This window comes from Podarcis cretensis (assembly GCF_951804945.1).
Source record: "Podarcis cretensis genome assembly, chromosome: 9".
Lineage (NCBI taxonomy): Eukaryota > Metazoa > Chordata > Lepidosauria > Squamata > Lacertidae > Podarcis > Podarcis cretensis.
This window is the reverse complement of record NC_137178.1, coordinates 59,263,086-59,276,145: the sequence shown is the minus strand read 5'-3', so window position 1 is coordinate 59,276,145 and position 13,060 is coordinate 59,263,086. Positions and strand designations below refer to the sequence as shown.

The following is a 13,060-nucleotide window of genomic DNA, read 5'->3' as shown; positions in this document are numbered from 1 at the left end:
CAGCTTTCAATTTGCTGCTTACGAGTGCAAATAAATTTGGATTTGCGTATCAGTTTATAGCAAAATTCACAGGGATGAGAAACTCCTGCCCCTTACAAGCGACAACTTTCCTATTGAGCCAATTCATTTTGTTCCGCATTTTTTCAAAATTCAGGAATTAGCCGGCTACAGCAGTTTCCTGGTATTCAAAGTGTTTTGTTATTGTGAAGTTTCTTACAAATTCAGATCTGGAACTGAAACCTACTATAGGTTCCAATTTTGTCCCAGGAAACAGGGAGCAAGAAACAGCTAGTTCTAAAAACTGCTAAAAGCATTCGTTTATATTGTGTGGGTTTTTTTGTTAGCAGCTGCTTGGTATTTAGTTGGCTGTCTTCGCTCTTCTTTGTACTGTCTGTTCTGCTAAGTACAGATGGCATTTCCTTTTTGTTTCTGTAGCTTTTCCTCCTCAATGACGACACACGCTGGTTCCTTCCATGCACCAGCCTGTTGCCTGGTAGCAAAGGAGCCTATGATACAATTCAGTGCAATAGGTCACCTTGACACCTGTTGGCAATCTACCTAGCAACAGCCTCCCAGCAGCGTTGTCATTTAGCAGAGACCGTACCAGTGTCCTTTTATGGCCTAGGGAGTCTTTCATGTGGCCATAGGCTTATGTTATTTTGCTGCCCATGCAAAAAACATTCCCCTCTTCCCTTCTGTGGTATAGGCAGCTACCTAGCTCCTATGAGGCCAGTTCACTTACACAAAGAGCAAGAAACAATCCATTCTTATCTCTTTTCCCCCCCAGGGCGTAGCAAAGGAGCCAATGTATCTTCGAGTAGCAGCAACAGCAATAATTTTATTATTTATACCCCAGCCATCTGGCTAGGTTTCTCCAGACGTTTCTGATAAGCAGCTAGGTAATGGCAATAGAGCATTTTCAGCAGCTTCCTGGGCAACTATTCTCCCTGTGGCAAGAGCAGAGTCTTCTGTGACTGGAGACTTCCACCCTGCCATGGCCAGAAATAGGAATTCAGCCCAAATTACAAGGACTAGAAAGCCAACACAGCCCAACTCACTTTGCAAAGTAGAAGCAGCATTTAAGACCCCTCCCATTTGGCATTCACAAAGCCTACCGGGTGTTTAGACTATGCCTGCCCTTCATTGGGCCTCTGTTCTTGTTTGTTTACAGGGTGGCTCTAAAACAATGAGCATGCATCCTGATTTGCTGGCAGGACATTATGTGTCTTCCCATTAGGCATGTGTTCATCCTGCACACCAGTGCATTTCCCAATCACTTTCCTAACCTGGAGGCTTTTTATTATTATTATTAAAGCAGGCTTCTTCATGCTAGGACTTTAATCCACATTAACTGTGCAAACTTAGTTTTGGAATGTGCTTGAATCCCACCAGTAAAACAGTGACAGCACGAAGACACCCCTAGCTAATATCTTGCTTTATAAGTAGATCATCTTCCAACACCGGAGACAAAGATGGCCGTGCAAAAAAACAAAAACAAAACCTTCTGCTTTGGAATACCAAGAAGAAATTTATTTTTGTGATTGACAAGAAGTCACAACAGCTTAAAAAGAAACTTTGGAGGCACACGTCCAAGGAAGCCCTATGAAGCGTTTAAACAAGTTGCAGTCAAGGAGGGACCCAACATATCTGAAGTGCCAAAGACTTGGAGCTAAACTTTTAAGACCGGCTCTGCTGAAGCTGCTGTGAGTAAGTGAGGGGGGAGGAACGAGGCTAGGATTAGCAGGACACTTTAAACGGAAGATCAAGAACAGCAGTGCTTTTGTTTTTTTAAACACAAGTACTAAAGCACTAGGGGCCTGGATTAGCTTTCTGTGAGGGCCTACTATGGGGTCGCTCTAACTCCTGAACTTCAGGCAGACTTGCTCAGCGCCACAGCAGAAAAGCGGACCTCTCCTTGCTCACGTTCTGTGAACTGTCGACAGACCTTGGCAGCAGCCTGAAAAACAAAAAACACAGGTAGTTATCCTACTGTTCTAAATGCATGAACGCAGAGCCTCAGTAGACCTGGCATCAAGTCGACCACATCCATGAACAGTGTGGGCTCACATTGTAGTTTTAGCCAGACATTATGTAGACAATCAGCATCTATATTTCTCCCCACTGAAATTGTGAGCAAGGAGTAGCTATAAACAGCATTCTGATAGGATGCTGGGAATAGCAGAAGCCATCTCGCTAGCTCCTCTTGAGAGCGCCCATCTCTAGGCACTGTGTCTTGCTCATCCCCATGCGGTTACAGAATGAGAAATACACAATAGCAAAATCTGGAATCTGCCAAGTAAGGAACGAGAACACGTGCAGTGCAATCTAAAAGACTTGATTATGCCAGAAATTTCAATTATAAGAACGCTTACCTTCAGCATGGTGTCATCTGAACTCGCTCCGTGATTTACAGGAAAAGGCATTCGTCCATCTGCAACCAAGTTGTAGATCAGGTTTATGACTTAACCACTTACTTAAAGTATGCTAAAGGTAAAGGTACCCTTGACCGTTAGGTCGTCATGAACGACTTTGGGGTTGCGGCACTCATCTCCCTTTACTGGCCGAGGGAGCCGGTGTACAGCTTCCGGGTCATGTGGCCAGCATGACTTAAGCCACTTCTGGCGAACCAGAGCAGCACACGGAAACGCTGTTTACCTTCCCACCGGAGTGGTACCTGTTTATCTACTTGCACTTTGATGTGCTTTCGAACTGCTAGGTTGGCAGGAGCAGGGACCGAGCAACGGGAGCTCACCCCGTCGCAGGGATTCGAACCGCCAACCAGAACATCGCTAGTATAGGAAGAAGCAACTTAGGCCATGCCCTTGTGGGGCTGCATTTATTTGCTTCTGGACCTACTTTGCAGTAGCGTTGCAATGCTGGATATCATCCCCTGGTTTTCTGCTTGCAACCCAAGCAGCTCCAGATGTTTCAGAAGAAGAACAGATTTACTGCAACCATTTATATAGTCTCTCTGCCCCACCCAATCTGCCACCCTCAGGATGTTCTGGATTCTAACCACTGGCCATGCTGGAGCTGGGTCCCAATAACTTCTGCAAGGGGCCAGGTTACAAAAGGCCCAATTTAAGGTTTAGTATTAGATTCTCACCCTACCCAGTGCTGCCTTCTTGAAATTCTTGCTATTGCAACTTTGCTCTCGAAAAAGATCAGTTGCCCCAGTGAAAGCGGTGGGACATGTTTTGGGGGGAACGCAACAAACCGCTTCAGACAAGCCAACCCCTGAATTCCAATGGGAATCCTTGCCGATGTTATGCTCTTCTCCTAGGTAAGCCACAGGCTGTTTCTAGATAATGTGGGCAGAAGCTGGCCACCCCAATTCAACTCTCCCCCCCACCCCGACCCAAGAGAATCCCAATTTGTTTTACTCGGTGTTATACTAGGGAAGGCAGCACACAAACCTACCCAGTTCATAGAGGTGTCCATCCACACTGGCAAAGAGAATGAAATGGAAGTTGACTTTGTCATCTTCAACCTATGGAGAAGGGTGCATAGGATGATCAACAAAGAAGAATATTTTAGCGACACTCTGCTTCCCGATTCTGCCCTTTTTGGCTCTCATAAATAACCTCTCTAACAACAACCACCCCCTTCCTTATGTTCCAAATATATACAAATAGACTGCTACTGCCTTGCCATCTGGCGCTGCACAGTAAAAAGGGGTCATTGGGATGACAAACCATAGGATTTCTCCAGGATTACAGAATCCCAGACTTGCTGGCCAGTGTCTAAGTAGGAATTGTAGACTATTTTTTTATTGCTGGTTTTGCTACCAGGAAGAGGACAGCCAGAGATTTTATTTTGGCTATTTGTATACAGCAGAATTACCAAAGTTTTCCCGTGTTCTAATAAAAGTTTTCCCGTGTTCTAAAATCAGCCCTGAGTGCTCACTGGAAGGACAAATCCTGAAGCTGAGGCTCCAATACTTTGGCCACCTCATGAGAAGAGAAGACTCCCTGGAAAAGACCCTGATAGTAGGAAAGATGGAGGGCACAAGGAGAAGGGGATGACAGAGGATGAGATGGCTGGACAGTGTTCTCGAAGCTACCAGCATGAGTTTGACCAAACTGCGGGAGGCAGTGGGAGACAGGAGTGCCTGGCGTGCTCTGGTCCATGGGGTCACGAAGAGCCGGACACGAGTAAAGGACTAAACAACAACAAAGCGCTGGGTGGAAAGAGACGGAGATTTCTGTGAAAATACCAGGGAGGGAAAGCCAAAACACTACGTACAGCTGGCTTCCGCTTCAATAATTCCACGATACGTGGAGTGTGAAAAGCATCACTCTCAGGAGCTTGGCCTGCGCCAGAAAGCAGTTTTGCCCTAATGGCTCCACTGGCCCACATATCCCATCCATCTTCACCATTTGAGATGGGAAGAGAAGAGTTTACATTACACGGGGCCTGTACTAATATACCTAACTATCCACCGCCAGTTCTTGGTACCAACGTTTTACCTTTGGAAGCCTATTTAAGTTCAAGAGAAATTTACCCGACATTGGCCTTCCTGTGCTACTGCATTGTGGGCTTCTTGAATGGCCTGCAGAGGACGGTAAAAAAAAAAAAGGCATTTTTTTTTTAAAAGGCACCATTAAGAAGCTTCCACCCAAGTTCCCATGTCATTTACCTTGTTGTTTTCGAGACGTTTTGCCCTCTCATCAGGAGAGAGGTCAGCTGTTGCAGTGAGGAACTCCTTTAGTGCAGACCCTTCATCTGCCAAGAAATAAAAATTAGGGGGATGGCAGCAGAACACAGGATGATGAACCAACTGCAAGCGCAAGCCTTAGGTTGTCCAATGAATCAACTTCCCCCCTGCCTAAGTCAGCAGTTGCACAGGTTAGAGCCAATACCATCTCCTACCAATGGATTTGTATCCCTTGGATGATGCTTCCCCCATACTTACCAAATAAAATTTTATCTTGGTTGTTGGCCACTGCATGTAGAAGGCCAATTGTTCCACAGGAATTACTGGCCGTCTGCTTCACAAAATAGACTTTGGAGCTCACTTCTTGGCCCTTCAATTCTTCCATCTGCTTTTTTCTGAAATTTTCATGCTACAAATGTGCAGGTATATTGGTCAGGTAACATTTTAATTTTTTCCCATACAATTTATATACTGCTTGGTGGTGGTTGTTTTTTTTTTAAAAAAAAAACTCTCAAAGCAAGTACAGTGGTACCATGGTTCTCAAATGCCTTGGTTCCCAAATGCTGAAAACGTGGAAGTGTTCCAGTTTTCAAACATTTTTCAGAAGCCAAACGTCTGATGCGGTTGCTGGCTATTGTTTCCGGGGCGCCTGCACCAATCAGAAATTGCGCCTTGGTTTTCGAACATTGACTTCCAGAACGCATTAAGTTTGGCACTTTTGTTTTTGCTATTTGTTTTGCTTTTTTGTGGCTTTTTCGGTTAATTTGCTTTTGTGACTGTGTGTAACCCAGTTCAGCTACTGATTAATTGTGTGACTGCGGAAATGGTTAAAAGCCCCCCATCCAAATAATGGCTATCATCAGTGCAGGTAAGAATTTTGTTTAACTTTTATCCTCTACAATGCTGTCTTATTTATTTTTACAGTACAGTACATTGATTATTAGGGGACACGGGTAGCGCTGTGGGTAAAACCTCAGTGCCTAGGGCTTGCCGATCGTATGGTCGGCGGTTCGAATACCCGCGGCGGGGTGAGCTCCCGTCTTTCGGTCCCAGCTCCTGCCCACCTAGCAGTTCGAAAGCACCCCTAAGTGCAAGTAGATAAATAGGTACCGCTTTATAGCGGGAAGGTAAACGGCATTTCCGTGTGCTGCGCTGGTGCTGGCTCGCCAGAGCAGCTTCGTCACGCTGGCCACGTGACCCGGAAGTGTCTCCAGACAGCGCTGGCCCCCAGCCCCTTAAGTGAGATGGGCGCACAACCCTAGAGTTGGACACGACTGGCCCGTACGGGCAGGGGTACCTTTACCTTTTTACATTGATTATTGCTTTCATTTTAGGGATCAATGGTGTTGTTACGATAGTAAAATTCATGTTAAATTGCTGTTTTAGGGGTTGTTTGGAACAGAATAATCCGTTCTGCATTACTTTCTATGGAAAAGCGCGCCTTGGTTTTGGAATGCTTTGGTTTCGGAACGGACTTCTGGAATGGATTAAGTTTGATAACCAAGGTACCATTGTAAAAACAGTTAAAAACAACTAAAGCATTCAAATATTTCAGCAACAAGCTAAAAACAATTAAAACACATGTAATCGGTCTACCTAACTGAGTAGGCTTGTCTAAAGAAAGATGTTTTTAGTAGGTGCTGAAATAGATTACAGGGAAGGTACCTGCCTAATGTTAATAGGCAGGGAGCTTCAAATTGTGGTTGCTGCCACACTGAAAGATCAAATGTATTATGTTGCATCTATTAACAGTGCCAGTTCTAGAGATTAAAGATGTTGAATGGACATTTTATGGGGTCAGGTGATCTTGCAGGTAAACTGATCCCAAACTGTGAAGGGCTCAAAGCGTTTCTTGGCCCATGATAATAAACTTTCAGCAATCAGATGTTTTGCTTGCACTTGTTTTTATAAATGCATGCTGAGAGGATGAAAAACCAGTGTGCTTTAACAATTAAATAATAATAATCACAAGTCAGCCAAGAGCCCAAAGTGAGGCTGCTTCAAAATCTCAAGCATTTAGCAAGTGATGCATGCTATCTAGCTTATTACAAATGGTTTGTGGCCAATACCTACCACAGAAAAATCATACAATCCAATGGAACCAGTTCAGGGAAAGCGACTGAAGCATGCTTCAAATGAGCTACTGCTGACAACATAACTTGGCCAAGTCATTATGTACATGCAGTTATAACCCTTAATCATTAATTCCCGTAAAGACTTCTAGTGCAATGCAGTTTCATAAATGTATTCATGAGCCCTGCTTACAGCCCACAGGCAAAGATTTCCAACTATCATGGCGTCACTTTCTAAATATGAAACTGCTTCAAGTAAATCTCCATAGATCACCAGCCAGGGTAGATTTCCACGTGCCAGGTTGAAAGAGCAGTGTCCCATTTTTCTGGGTATAACTCTGGGTCTCTTGAATGAGATACATTTCATGTTTCAGCCTTTAAACTCCAGTTGGAATACCTTAATTCTGATACCCTGCCCATCCATATGCATTTCCTGTACAATCACTTGCGTGCATTCCTTACATGTAGACTCTGCTTGAAGTGTACTGCTCAAGCTAGCTACAAAATAGGAGGGTAGGACTCGAACCAATGGCTTCAAGTTGCAAGAAAGGAGATTCTGACTAAACATTTGGATAAATATTCTGACAGTAAGTGCTGTTCAGCAGTGGAACAGGCTCCCACGAGAGGTGGTGGACTTTCCTTTCTTGGAGGTTTTTAAGCAGAGGTTGGATGCCATCTGTCATGGATGCTTTAGCCGAGATTCCTGCATTACAGGGGGTTGGACTGGATGACCCTTGGGGTCCCTTCCAACTCTTTAAGATTTCATGATTCTATATCAAATACCTTCACCTTCCAACATAAGACCATTTTACAACAGAGAAGAAAAAACCCTCAAGAGGTGAACAATAACCAGAAGTGGAACATGGGAATAAAAGAACTCAAAACAGACATGCAGAGAACTAAGTAGATACAGTGGTACCTCAGGTTAAGTACTTAATTCGTTCCAGAGGTCCGTTCTTAACCTGAAACTATTCTTAACCTGAAGCACCACTTTAGCTAATGGGGACTCCTGCTGCCACCACGCTGCCGGAGCACGATTTCTGTTCTTATCCTGAAGCAAAGTTCTTAACCTGAAGCACTATATTTGGGTTAGCAGAGTCTGTAACCTGAAGTGTATGTAACCCAAGGTACCACTGTACAAATATCCAAAGCCGGCCCTTTAAAAACCCATCAGAAGTAAGAATCCCACAGGACAGAATTCTAGATGCAGCTGTTGCTGGAAAGGTAGATTCCTCAATGGACTTTTAGTCCTTCCCATAATCATTTTCTTCAAGAATGACGATGCTTTTTTCATCTGACCCTCAGAATTCTTTACTTAAGAGAAGCTCTTTCATTACAAATCCACCTGTTCTAGTTTTTCCTACCAAGATGAAGTCATCAGAAGCAACGCTGTGTTTCTAGAGATGGCCACAGCCAATCCAGACACATCACAAGAGATCTAATTTTAATGACTGCTCCTTGTTTTCAGAGGCCTCAAACCTTCACGTTAGAAAGCTGCCGATTCATAGTGGCAGCCGCAGTTATTTAATGTCCACAGTTATTTAAATTGCAATGAGGGTTCACGATTTGCAGGTAGGTAGAGGAGGAGACAGATCAACAGTCCTAGACCATGTTTGTATAAGTGTTTTGGGAAGCAGGCAGAGCAACCCAAACCTTGATCTGCTGTACTGAAAGCATGAGCTAAGTGCCGCTTGTGCCCAAAAGCTCAGACAAGCAGGCACTAATGCTAGCAGTCACTTCCCAAAATGGGACATTTCAGGGGGCTGAGTTGGGATAGCTACGAATCTACTGGATCCTAAGCCTATTAGCTGCAGGAATCCTACAGGACATGGCAAAACAGCAGACTTTTCCTGGCCAGCAAGGCCTGGTTCTGTGCTGAACATCCCAATTCAAAACATTAACCCTGCTCGTTCACTATCGCAGTTGAGGATTATTACCATCCTTTGCACGCCAGCAGCGTAATATAGAAAGCAGAGAGATTTTCCAGAGTTCTTTGCCTGCCAAGCAGCAGGTTTTACCTCCCTGCCCTTGCTCGACTTCAATTCCTCACCTGAGCAGTAAGGGGAAAGAGTAACAGCAGAGCGCAAGCTGGGGTGGGTACAGCTTTCAAGGAATCCTCCTCAAACCCCAGCACATCCACAAACCTCCAGCCAGGGGCAACTCCGAGGCGAGACAGCACCTGCCGGGTTAAGGGAGGCACAAAACCAGGGAGAGAATCAACCTCAACATGACACCCTAGCGCTCTGCATCATCAATCTGGAGTAGAAAAAACCATTCCCCTGTCCCTGTACAGTCAGGTTAGGCCTGGCACCCCGAAGATATTTCTGGACTCCAGCTCCCATCATCCAAAAACCCATTGGCTAGGGATGGGGGCTGCCGCCCATCATCTCCTTAAATGTACCATGTTAGTTATGCCTACTATTAAAAGTTGCCTTTTGTCAGTAGTGGAAAGCTCCCCCCCCCCCAAAGTAATCATCACTTTAGGTATGCTAAGGAGGGCAGTCAGTGCACATTAAGCAAGACTGTTGTTGTATCTGGAGAGGGGAGGAGACATCAGAGCTGTGGTTCCTCACATGGGGTACACGCCCCACGGGGGCAATTTTTGGGGGAGAGAATTCAAGAATGAGTTATTAACAGCGAATGGCTCTTTAGGCTTCCTCCATGTGAACAGGAGTTCACTTTTTGAAGTGAGGTTACAGGGAACCAGACAGAGGGCCTTCTCGGTAGTGGCACCCACCCTGTGGAACACCCTCCCTTCAGATGTGAAGGAAATAGGCAGCTATTCTATCTTTAAAAGACATCTGAAGGCAGCCCTGTTTAGGGAAGTTTTTAATATTTAATGCTGTATTGTTTTTAACACTTGATTGGGAGCCGCCCAGAGTGGCTGGGGAAACTCAGCCAGATGGGTGGGGTATAAATAATAAATAATAATTATTATTATTATATGTCAGGGAGTGGGCCAGGATTTTAGAGATGCTTAGGTGGGGCATGGCCAAAAAAAAAGGTTGGGAACCACTGCATTAGAGGCATCTATGGCTCAGCCTCAAGATCCAGTTTCCGCATCTCAACTTCTATTCTACAATAGATGTTGCTGCATCCCTGACGATGTGGAGCGCCTGAGCATACGCAGAGTGCCTCAGCCGTTTCCTAAAGACTTGGAAGGCAAATGAAAAGCTGACTTTTTGGTACAGTACATCAGGCCAACAACATTTACGTAAACCACCAAAGCTTCCCCATTCCACAGGAATACTAAATAGGGTCCAAGAATAGCACCCACGTGGCAGGACGAGGTCTCCAAATAAATCTTCCAGATTCAGAGATGCCCCTAGGACCTTCTGCATGGCTTATAATGGAATCAGGCTCCAAGTCTGCAGGGAAGTGGGGAGAGGAAGGAGCTCAGAGGCAGAGGGGGGGTCTCCTCTCCCAACCCTCTTCTTAAGAGCCCCTTGCCCTGCCGTGACACAGCACAAAACGCGGGGCCGCAGCGCCACCTGCCGCCCATTCCGCAAACAACCTGCCCATCATGACTCGATGAGTGAGCCCCCCCCCCCGGCCCCCTAACCTGTTTCCCCTTCCCGTTGGCCTAAATACACCCACGGGCAACATGGGTAAGGATCCAGAATGAGAGTTGTGTATCTATCTATGCTCTAGGGTTCCAGGCTGTTAACTGAATGAATGAATGAATGAATGAATTGAAACGGAGACTTAAGGAAACGCCCAGCCAAGAGGAGCTGCGCCTTATTCCTCCCCAGGTCTCCGCGGCCACTCACTTTGTTCAGCATCTGAAAGACAAAAGCGGGAGAAAGATGAAGGAAAGGGAGGTTAGCCTGTCTCTGGGCGGGGCCCACCTCCCATCTTGTGTCTGGATCGTGGAATCGGCTAAGAGAAGGGAGACCTGGGCGCCGTCGATGTCTGCATTGGGGGAATCCCGGGGGAGAGGGTGGAGAAGGAAAAGAGGATCCTTTGCCCACGCTTCCATTCCGATTTTATTTTTTAATGCCAGACAGACTGCTGGCCGCCTTTATCCCTCCCCTCTAGGGCATCTCAAAAACGCCCATGGGTAAGAAACTGCATGCGCCTGGAGAAGCCAGCCATGTACAGTGGTACCTCGGGTTACATACGCTTCAGATTACAGACTCCGCTAACCCAGAAATAGTACCTCGGGTTAAGAACTTTGCTTCGGGATGAGAACAGAAATCGTGCAGCAGCGGCAGCAGGAGGCCCCATTAGCTAAAGTGATGCTTCAGGTTAAGAACAGTTTCAGGTTAAGAACAGATCTCCGGAACGAATTAAATACTTAACCCGGGTGTTATGTACTGAGTCCGGGGTACCACTGTATAGGGCACGCCTTGGGGCGGAGAACCCCCACCCCACTCCCCATCATGCATGCATGCTTCTCCCCCCGCCCCCCATCTAGCCCTAGATTTCCCCTTCACCTCCGGGTTGATCTCCATGGGCTGCCACGCCATTGTCTCGATCCTGCAAACCTGCCCGGCCGAACTGCGCCCAAACCTGCAAGGAACCGTGCGCCCCGAAAAAAAACACACACGCGCCTGCCTCCCGCCCACCGCTCTATATATATCGCCACCGGGCGGACTCACTGCAAGGCAGGAGGAGGGGGGGAGGAAGGAGCTGGGGCAAGAGGCGAGCCCGGAGAAAGGCGCTTCCCCCCGACTTGCAGCAATGGTACGCTCCCGCCCTCTTTCCCCACCCCCACCCCACCCCCCCAGCTCCCCAAGGTGCGCAAACCAGCCGCGGGTGGGAGATAGGCGTGGTCGCGCCCCCCTCCCCGGGGTTTAGTACAATCCTCAGGTCGCCTGATCTCGCCGGGTTGGGGTTGCTTGCAAAAAGTGCACGCGGGGCTGAGACTGGAACCCCTGCAAATGGACGGGCGTTTGCAAACGGTGGTGCAAAGGCGAGCCTTTAGCAACGCGAACCAGCTGCATTATTCTCCGACGTCGCAATCCAGCAACCGGGGAAAGTGATCTTTTCCCCCCCGCTGCTGTTTGCAAGGGGCGAGGGGGTGGGATTGTCCGGAGATGCGCCCACTTTGAATCGCGCGCTAGCAAATAATACATTTCTTTTTTGTTTGTTTCCCCGGACGCCTAGCAAGCCCTGCTAAGTCGCTGTTGCAAATTCGGCTTGCTATTCCTTGGGGATAAAAGGTTTATTTTGCTTTGCAGGGATCCTGCTTCTTTTAACAGGTGTGTGACGAGCGGAAATTCAAGAGGGTGGGGCTTTGATCTCATCCATGAGTAAAAGCATGATCTGTCTAAATTTTTGCATTTTTTTTTTCTCCAGTGAATCTGGTGAACTGCAGGTCGTTTTATTGCTGTTTAAATTGCAAAGTTGCCTTCAATCCCGATGAAAAAAAGCATTGCTTTTTGCTGTTTTGCCTTTCTCACTAAAACATGACTTGGCAGAATTGACATTGTTCAGAAACGGTAGTTATTTCAAGCCTCACAGGCCTTGTTCTCATGTGTTGCTGAAGTTACTTAGGGTAGACAAAAGGACCTTTCCTCACACTTTAGAACTTTGTTCAGCTCCATCCTTATTTCAATTTCCATGTCTGCTTGCTTTTTTAAAAAAGCAAGCATTCTGATGTGGGTAACACATATCTGACACACTGCTGCAGGGATTCTTGCTGTTACTAATCTTAAATGATCCTTACTAGGGAAAATAAATGCTGTTATCATGAGTGTGATTCCCAGTTTGAATTTTTTCTTGCAAAATCTAATGATTCATATACCAGAGCAAATGCTGAGGAAATGGCAGATAATAAACCAGTTTATTTAGGATTCTGGAAAAGCAGAATCACTAAAGAAAAAAGGTTTTAAGGAATGGAAAGAAGAGGGATTGGGTGTCCCAGCTATTGAAGCATGAATGCACCAGTCATTTCTACATTGGTTTGAATACAAATATGTTTATTTTAGGTCAGGGGAAAGAGTAAAAACAGACTTGAGATAAAGCCACTTCCGGCCTGCCCAGGAGATGGGGTTGCGGGCTTCACGCCCACCCCCCCCATGAGCGGCGGCTGGTTTCAGCCCCCGCGAGAACATGGGAATCCCGGCTGTGTCTGCCCCCCAGCCAGCCAGCTATCTGCTGGCTGGGGGGCGTGGCCTGCCCTATTTAGGGCCGGCGCAGAGGGGGCTCGCCCTCACGTTTTCCCACCCTCCCTCCCTTTAGGTATGCTTTAGGTAGGTCTTTGACTTTGCTATGGACTTCGGTCTGTCGCCGCAAGGGGCATGGTAGGATTTTTTCCCAATTGGCAATTTGTAGCATTTTGGTTTTTCGCCTACCTCGTAGCAACTCGTCACAACTTTTCGGCATT

General features: G+C 46.5%; 1 protein-coding gene across 1 annotated transcript; it reads right to left on the bottom strand.

The window, feature by feature from the left end:
• Positions 1–1,508: 1,508 nt before the first annotated feature.
• Positions 1,509–11,371, bottom strand: UCHL1 (ubiquitin C-terminal hydrolase L1). The gene is made up of 9 exons (XM_079989873.1): positions 11,166–11,371; positions 10,500–10,511; positions 8,780–8,908; positions 4,916–5,066; positions 4,640–4,725; positions 4,505–4,552; positions 3,421–3,490; positions 2,373–2,431; positions 1,509–1,957 (listed from the first exon to the last, which is right to left on the bottom strand). The coding sequence occupies exons 1-9, from the start codon at positions 11,196–11,198 to the stop codon at positions 1,871–1,873; spliced, it is 675 nt and encodes a 224-aa protein (XP_079845999.1). The 5' UTR covers positions 11,199–11,371; the 3' UTR covers positions 1,509–1,870.
• Between the last annotated feature and the right edge of the window lie 1,689 nt (positions 11,372–13,060).

Coding starts and splice junctions, on each gene's coding strand:
- UCHL1 (XM_079989873.1), bottom strand. CDS start 11,198: ATGGCGTGGCAGCCCATGGAGATCAACCCGGAG. Junction 5,067..8,779: donor TCTTTCCCCTTACTGCTCAG/GTGAGGAATTGA, acceptor GCACATTTGTAG/CATGAAAATTTCAGAAAAAA. Junction 4,726..4,915: donor CCAAGATAAAATTTTATTTG/GTAAGTATGGGG, acceptor ATTTCTTGGCAG/ATGAAGGGTCTGCACTAAAG.